This window comes from Corvus kubaryi, unplaced genomic scaffold (assembly GCF_017639235.1).
Source record: "Corvus kubaryi isolate FWS band 111438036 unplaced genomic scaffold, C.kubaryi_AGA036_p1.0 37334, whole genome shotgun sequence".
Classification (NCBI taxonomy): Eukaryota; Metazoa; Chordata; class Aves; order Passeriformes; family Corvidae; genus Corvus; species Corvus kubaryi.
In genome coordinates this window covers 16,124,077-16,132,593 of record NW_024581108.1, presented here as the reverse complement: position 1 = coordinate 16,132,593, position 8,517 = coordinate 16,124,077, and the positions used below count along the sequence as shown (strand labels likewise).

The window sequence follows — 8,517 nt, the reverse complement described above, 5'->3', positions numbered from 1 at the left end:
CCCGCCGGCACCGACTCCCGCCGCTGCTCCCGGTGCCGCTCCCGCTGCGTCTCGGGGTGCGCTGCCGGCGGCGGCAGGCGGACGCGCAGTGCGGGGCAGCGGTGGCTCCATCCCGCTCCCGTCGTCGCTGCCGGTGTCAAATTCCAGCCACCGTCACCTGACCGGCGGGGCGGGCACCGGCACCGACACCGGGTCCCCGATTCGCACTGGCATCAGGATACCAACCGGCACACCGATCCGCACGTAGTGGCACCGGGACTCCCACCCACACGGGCGCCTGGACCGCACCGGGATCAGGAGGGCACCGGAATCCCGCCAGCAGCAGGAGCCGCAGCCCAACCCGCTCCAGCACCGGCTCTCGCCGTGATCCGCACCGCCTCCGAGCTCCTGCGGAAACTCGCACCCCTCCGGGAACGGCATCGGGACCCCCGGAGGCACCCGACCCCCTCTACCGCCACCTGCCCGTCGGCCGACCCTCGGGCAGGCGGACCCGCAGCCCGGACGGACGGACGGACGCCCCGTGAGCGGGATTCCCTGCCCCGACAGCCCGATCACAGCGCTACCAGGACGGACACACGGACACCCTCGGAAAAGGGTTCAGCCCTTCCCGGAGCGCTCCGGGAGCAGAGCCCCACGGGGACCCCACGCCCCGCGTCGGAGGGCAGAGCCCCGCCGGGGACCCCTTGCACACGTGGGGATCCGGCGGGGATGGGTTGTCGGGCAGGGTCGGGGCCATCCCGGCAGCTCCCGCCCGCGGCGGGGCCGGCCGGAGTCCCAAGCACCCCGAGCTGACTCGAGGTGTGCCTGGAGCTCGTGTCCGGCCGCGCCGGAGGAGGTGTCCGGCCTCCCGCCCGCCCGCGCCCCGCGCCCCAGTGCTCCCCGACTGGGCTGCCCGCCACCGGGCTCCTTACCTCTGCCGTCGCCCTGCCTCCCTCCGCCGGGGCCGCCGCTGGCCCCGGGGACATGGGGGCCGGCTGGCGAGTCGAGCCGAGCTCGTGCGAGTCCTTACGTCACCGCCCGGGGCCCTCCGCGTCCATCCCGGGGCTCTCGAGTGCTCCTTGCGAACGTGCCAAATCCCGGGGCCGCCTCCGCTCGGCCCCGCTTCACACGTGCTCCCCTGGCCGGAGCTGATCGCCGGGACGCGCCTCGGGCCAGGCAAGCGCCCCGGGTCCGGCCCTCATGGCTGCGGGGTCCGAGGGCGCCCGAGCGGGCTGCGCGCCCCGCGGTGCCTCCGGCCGTGTCACCTGCCCCGGCGGCGCTCCGCCGCCTCGGCGCAACTCCCCGGGCTTATGCAACTCCCGGGCTGGAGCGGGGCCAGCGGCTCGGTCGCTGCCGGCTGTACCACGGCTGCACGCCGGTTCCCAGTTCGCCCCGACCCCGGGCCACCCGCGTGGCTTTAACCTCCTCCCCGCCGCCTGGCAGCCCGGGCCCCGCGGTTCCGCGGAAGGGACGGATGGCCGCGCCTGCAGCCACCTGCGGAACCGCCGCCTCGCCTGCTCCCATCTCCCCGGATTATCCAGCGCAGAGGTGACAACTCCCTCCCGCGTCCTCCTGCGACATCACCTGCCAGGGAGTGTGCGGACACAGGCGGCGCCCACTAAGCCGTCCCTGCCACCGCGAGAAGGGACAGTGGAGGTGGCACGAGGCCCGGAGCTGCTTCTTCCCCTGCCCTGGAGCGTCACCGCGTGGCTCCAGCTCCCCCCCTTTCACCCCCACTCCTGTCCTGGCACAAGCATTTTGGCCTAGTCTGTGGCTATGGGTGGCTCCCTGACTGCTGGTGGGACTCCGCGGGAGCATGGGCTCTGCTGTGGGACTGCGCTGCTCCACGGCCGTGGCCTGAGGCTGCTCCCATCTGAGATGTTCTCATGGGCATCAGAGGTGATGCCCTTGGGTGCCTTGGCCCAGCAGGGCTTGGAGGCCCTGGAGCATCCCTGGGGTAGAGAAACAGCTTGGGACAAGTGACAGGGAACAGGATCCTCTGCTTTGCAGGACTGCAGACTAGTGCAGCTGCTTGCCTGGAAAATTTCAATGTGAGGAGCATGTCCTGTTCCAGGTTACCAGGCTGTCCCCATGGAGCTGGGACTGGCCACAGCGCTACCCATGCTAGGGAAGCTGCCCAGGAAGAGAGGGCTGCCACTGAAGGGAAGGGCTGCCTCCCCCACTGATAACCCTCAGGCCTTGGAGACAGCCTCGGCTGCTGGCTCAGCAGAGGGGTTACCCCATCTCCTCCTACCTTCCCTACAGGTTGGTCCTCATGTCCCCAGGACACAGCCAGGAAGTTCTGAGGATGTGATGCTGGTGGTATGCAGGGGGCTATGTGGGGCATGGCACAGGGTATCCCAGGGACCCCATACAGGTGAGCCCACAGTGTCCCCGGTCCTGTGAAAGGGGTGCTTGTGCCAAGCCTGGCCTCTGTCCTCTTCCAGGTGTGCCCCCTTCGAGTCTGCTACCCCAGACACCTGGAGGCCCTGGCTCTCTCCTCTGCCCTTTCTTCTCAAGCTGGGAGACATAAGCCTGCTGCTGCTGTCAGCCCTACTAATGTCCTACCAGCAGCACCTCATCCCTGTCCCCCCACAGTCGTGGTGGCAGGGGATAGCATGTCCCAGCTCTGTGCCTCAATCCCAGCACTGCTCTCTCCTCTCAGGCTCCCATGAGTATTGGCTCTGCCCTGGGGAATTCTAAGCATGGGCCAGGCTGCACAGGGTACTGGGGCGCAGGGCAGGGTTCCAGCCCCACCAGTTTCCAGACAGATGGGTGACCTGCTCCCTGACTGCTGCCAGCACCACCTGGTTTGGTACCTTCCAGGGCACTGCCCATGTCAGCCTGTGCTCCTGCCCCCCTGGGGCTGGGGTGCCCCCAAGCACCTTGTCTGGTTTGGAATAAGCCCTGCAGAGCCAGGGCCTGCTGTGACACCTGTCCCTGCAAGTGCCACCCTTGCATGTGGCAGGATGGGGGTGATGCAGACCAGCCAGATGGCAGGACTGAGCATGCCATGACTGCTGTCTGAGGCCATGGCGGGGTGTGACAAAACATGTGGGAGAGAGCTGTGATGCAGGCATCCCATCTCAGCAGTGACGTGGCTCTTTCAGGGGTATCTCTGAACAAGTCTCCTTGTCTCAGCTGACCTGAACGACCTTGTGTTCAAGGTCCTGGCCCAGCCCGATGGTAGTGGTGGCCCTGCTCTTTAAGTGCTGTGAAGAGAGGAGGGACGGAATGCGGATTTGAGCAGCTCCAGCATCTCCTTGGAACCTGCAACCATGCATCAGGGAGGGCTGGGCAGTTGCTTCTCTGGTGCCCCTCTGGTGCTAGCAACAACCCACCCCTTGTTGTTTAGGAGCTGGGAGGTCTGGCAGACCAGTCACACATCTTGTAACCTTCCCATTCCTCCAAGCGATAGAAACTGTCCCCAATGCATCCTGTGGCTCCGGGAGCCTGGCGGCATCACCAGGGTATGCCTAAGGGGTTACACTCCTCCTGCTGGGACTTGGCAGGCATCAGAGCTGGTCACAGCCTTGGTCTCTGGCTTCCAAAACCATTTCCTTTTCCAGGACGCTGCAGTGAGAAGGTCACTTGGCTGGACATCTGCCTTTGTCAGGACCACACCCAGCCCAGTTGCTGCTGTGACCCTTGGCAGGAAGTCATCCTGTTGGCAGGGAGTCCCCAGGAGAGCAGTCAGAGCCACAGGCAGTCTGTCACAGGCTGGACAAGGTCTGATGCATGTGCCTTCCAACATGAAATGAACCCAACCCACAATCCCCTCTCCCACCCCTCAAGTCACCTGCAAGGAGGAGCACAGCCCTCTCCTGTCCCCAGTACCAGGCCAGTGGCATTGGCCAGCTGCAGCTCCCAGCAGCTGGATTACTGTCCTGGAGGAGTCAGCAGTGAAACCAGGCAGGGGACAGCCCAACCAGGGGAATCCCTCTGCCTCCCATAAAAAACGCCCAAGGCAGTAGAAGAAAGAGGCCAGCCAAGCTTGTTTGATAGCTTTATTGCTTCTGTGATATGACTGAATTGATGTGACATAAGCCGGCTTGGAGGAGCCTGCAAGACTCTTGCCCTCCCTGCCTAGAGGGGAAATTAAAAAAAAATGCAGAAACTAAAACTAATTTTAAAGATTCATTGAGTTCTTGCATCTTGGCTTGGTACAGTACTGGCGAATGCACTGGCCTCTTCGAGACCCCGTGCAGGCTGTGCAAGGAGCCAGCGCCCAGAGGGGCAGGGCAGTGGCCCCAAAGGGGCTCCTGCACCGAAGGACACGTCTCTAATACTGCGAGTGACACACGCTTGGACCGAGAGCACACCGTGCTGGTGCCCATGGAGCTTGGTGTGGTGGTTGCCTCCCTGCCAAACACTCTGGAAGCCCTTGCCCATGTCCAGTTCTGCCCATACCCAGCCCAGCTGCACCCATTTGACACAGACAGCCCTGTCCTGACACCTTCCCCCACTCCCAGCAGTGCCCACACTGAGGGGTAGCAGAGCATGGCCAGGCAGGGCCTCTCCACTTCTCCCTCCAAGGAAAGGAGACACTGGAAGCCCAGAGATGCTGGGATGAGGAATGTTGGGCTGGATCCCATGGCTGCCTCATGCTACCTGGCCATGGTGCTTCCCTTTGGCATGTGTGAGCTTGAGGCCACAGGATGGCCAGGCATAATGGGGTGAGCTGGTGGTGGGAGCCCAATGCCAGTGTGGTGGGCACTGCCACAAATGCACAAGCAGCTCATGGTGTGCTCAGCACAGCAGCAGCAACTCTCTGGCAGCCCCTGTCCTCCAGAGCAGCACGTGCAGGCTGCCCTGCAGGTCTCTATACCTGCTCTCTGCACTAGCTGGAGCAAAACCCACTTGTGGTCACTGGCCCCCGACCTCCCTGTGTTTCCCTGGGCTCTGTCTAGGCAGGTTCCCCACCACCCGAATGGCCTTTCTGCACCACAGCGCATCAGAGGCACCAGGCAACCCCGCTCTATATTTAGGCTGTGGAGAATTCCCCTGGGCTCTCCCTTCCGATCTGACAAGGTGAGTCACTGTGAGGGAGAGGCCAAGACTCACATCCGTCCCACTGACCCTGCTCTGACCCGCGTGCACTGCTCCGAGCTGGCAGGACTGCAGCGTTTCAAGGGCGGGAGGTGGCTGCAGGTGCACGCGGGGAGGCAGCCAAAAGAACGGCACCCAGGAGCAAAACCCAGTGCTGAGCACTGCTCCTGGAGCTGGAGCCCCATCACTCGGCCACAGGCTGCTCTGTGGTGTCAGTGAACTAGAGGAGAGCCTCGGCCCCCAAACGCTCTTTCCTTCTACATGCAGGTGGTCCTGACCCACCACAGTCACTCTGGGCCATGCACTCATTTATTCAACTTGGACACTTCTGCCTGGAGACCCTTGCCAAGGTGGAGGGAAGGGCTTGGAGTCACCTCCCTTGTCTGTAGGGTCAACTTCCCACCCTGTTCATGGCTGTGGTGGAGAGCTGGGATGACAGGGAAGGCTGAGCAGTGGCCATGCTGTGTCCTTGGACCTGGAGCCAGTGAGTTGGAAGATAAAAGTCCCCTGTAGCTTTGTAGTGCTCAATAAACCAGCCTTAATCAAATTAATGCCATCACAAGCCTCCATGGGGGTGCTTCCCCCAGTGGGCAGGGAGGAGCCCAGCACAGACACCAAAGGCTCTTCACTCCCCTCCTCCTTCTGGACACAGCTGCCCATTCTGCCATCTCAGCTCACTGCAGCCCATGGATACAGCCCATTATCCACCCCCGCCCTAGGGCTCCCGTGGCAGCTGGTTAAAGCACTGAGACAGAGAGAGGGTGGGTGTCAACCCTTCCCCAGCCCAACCTCAGCCAGATCCAGACCAAGCATCCCCACTGCCAGCATGGCTGGGACTCAACAGATGATGGTCACAAGTCCAGGCCGACACCTAGGAACTGCAAAGGGAGCACTGCCTGGTGAGCGCCATGGAAATCCAGTCCCATGGACTCCTCAAGAAGGAATAACAAACCGGGAGATACTTCAAAGGTGTATCTGCCACAGCATATGCTCTAAAACCTGCTGGGGACCTCACAGAGCATCCTGACAGGAGGCATGTCCCTGGGGGAACAGGGACTGCCTGGCTGGGAGGCCAGAGCAGTGGGGATGGGACATGGGAAGGGTAAAGGGAAGGAGAGCCTTCCAGCATGTCTCCTGCAGCCCAGAAGTGGCAGGATCTTTGAGCTGCTCCCAGATGACAAGGGAAACAGCAGCCACAACAAGAAGCTGGGCAGGACTTGCCCCTGAGCAAGCTCCTTGGCTACAGGCACACCAGGCAGGAGAGGCTCCTGAGGGATGCATCCCACACCGGTGTGTAAGCAGCACTCAGTGCCATGTCCTGGGAGCTGCCTCTGCCTGCAACCTGGTCTCAAACCATTCTGTGCAGTTTGCTCCTCTGCCCCATGCCTGGGTCACTGCCTGCCCCTCCTGCACACCCCCTCAAGGGTCTCAGGTCCAAAGTCACAGCCCCCTGCAAGTCAGTGGGTGCAGAGTTGGTCTAGGGGAGCCATGCAAGCCCTGCTCTGAGCATTCCTTGCCCATGCCAGAGCCATGCTCCCACTTCAGTTCAAGGCAGGCTGCAATCCTTGGGCTCTGTCAGATGCAGTGCCAGGACCATGAGCCCAACCCACATCCCTCTGGGATCCCCCTCCACTGACTCCAGCACTGGCTGGCTGTGTGCCAGTGCCTTGACACCCAGGTACTGGGACAGCACCTGTGGGTGCAGTCCAGCCTGCTCCAGGCTAGGAGAGCACAGGAGCCACTTTTCACATGTAGGCATTCATTCCCTTGGCAATCTCCCTTCTGCCCATGCTCCTCAGGTGGATGAGACCACCCTGCTGCCCTTGCACTTGGCCGTGTTGCTCAGTTTATTCCACCTCCTCTGATATATGTATACAAATCAAGTGTGCAAATAGTGCATCTTGGGACCAAGAGGGCAAAGGAAGGACGTGCTCCTGAGAGCAGGAGGAGCAGCAGTGCTAGAGCAGCACAGGAGGAGCTTGGAAATGGAGAGAGCAGGGGCCAAGCAGAGGGTGAGAGTTCCCATGAGGTTCCATCATCACTGAGGTCACACGTCGCTTAAATAGGGAACATGATCGAGTCTGGAACATAAAACAAACATCTTCAGCAGTCTGCTCTCAAACTGTAAAGCTTGAGATCTCTGCTCAAGATCTGACCTCCTTCCAAAGAATAAATTACTCCCCTCCCACACAAAACCAAAGCGAGATGCTGTCCAGAAACAGTGACACCAGTCTGCACGGACTCCACGGGCGCCCTGCACAGCAGGCACAAACCAAGAGGCCTGAAAGCCTTGAGCACAATGGGGCAGGCTCCTCTGCATCGTGACAAGCAGGAAGGTGGGGAGGTCTGCTGTAGGCAGAGGAAGCCGCCGGCTCCCTGCTCCACCTCGGGGTCAGAGCAGAGGCAGAGCAAATGGCTATGAAAAACACAGCTAAGTCAGTGGCTGCTGCTGTTGCTGCCTCTGTGGAGGAAGTGAGGAAAAATGCAGAAAAACAAACCCATGCTCATCTCCATCCAGAAGCTCCAAGTGGAGAATGAGAGGCAGCCATTATTCTCCCTTCAAATTGTAGCAGCACCAATGACACCGAAGTTTTGGATGGATTTGTTTTCCTGGGGAAAGGTCTGAGGCCGGTGACAATGCAGATGGAGCGTGAAGAGGCCAGGTTTTTCACAGGGCTGTGCACAAGCAGACTTTGCCTTGTACCTTGGTATTTCTAGTATGGTTCCAGCAGAGTCTTTTAAAAAATAATACTTTGTACATTCAGGCATTGCTGCCTTGGGGCAGCATCACCTCCCATTTGGCACAAATCATTTTATTCACAAACCTTTCTTCTCTCTCCTGAGTCTTTCCTGTCTAATTCAGGATGCAGAAGATCTGTCTGTGATGCAGAGTTCAAGAACTGTCCACTCAGCCCCTTGCCCACCTCCTGCCAGCTCTAGGCCTGGAGGTGGCAGTTGTAACCCTCATGCAGACTGGCAATGCAAGAGGGTCTTCCCAGAGCACCTGGGCATCTCTGTGTGTCTTCAGTGAGGTGGGATTCTTGCAGGGGGCTGCCAGTGCCTGCTCCCAGAGCTGCAGTGTGTCTTCGTCTCCTCCCTTGGAGGCAGTGGCTGCAGCCACTCAAATCCCACTGGTTAGGTCAGTGATGACTCGGGCTTTCACCAGCTTCCTCAGAAACTCCTTCTCCCTCTGGATGTTGTGCGTCCAGGACTGGAAGAAAATGAGAGAGACAGGAGGTCACCAACTAGCCTGGCCAAGCATGCTCCTGTCCCTCATGTCTGGGAGACTCTGCCAAGGACACAGACCCTGCTGTAGATCAGAAGAGCCCTTGCACACCACGGACCTTCTCTCATGTACAGCTGACACCGTCAGCAGGGTCAGACCCGTGTACCTGAGAAAGAAGGTTTCCCCACGGTCTGGGTGAAGTTTTTTGGCATGGTGATATTTGGACAATCCAGGTGCCTTAGGCAGATGTGCCCTCCCAAGCT

At 60.7% G+C, this 8,517-nt stretch overlaps 1 protein-coding gene across 10 annotated transcripts in view; it reads right to left on the bottom strand.

Annotated features, from left to right (window-relative positions):
• Positions 1-3,972: 3,972 nt before the first annotated feature.
• ST3GAL3 (ST3 beta-galactoside alpha-2,3-sialyltransferase 3) overlaps positions 3,973-8,517 on the bottom strand; it is a 191,470-nt gene continuing 186,925 nt past the window's right edge. For all 10 annotated transcript variants that reach the window (XM_042030504.1, XM_042030502.1, XM_042030503.1 and 7 more), the window contains one exon: positions 3,973-8,239. In XM_042030504.1, the coding sequence (XP_041886438.1) occupies positions 8,150-8,239 (90 nt within the window). In that variant the 3' untranslated portion in view covers positions 3,973-8,149. The remainder of the gene's footprint in view (positions 8,240-8,517) is intronic.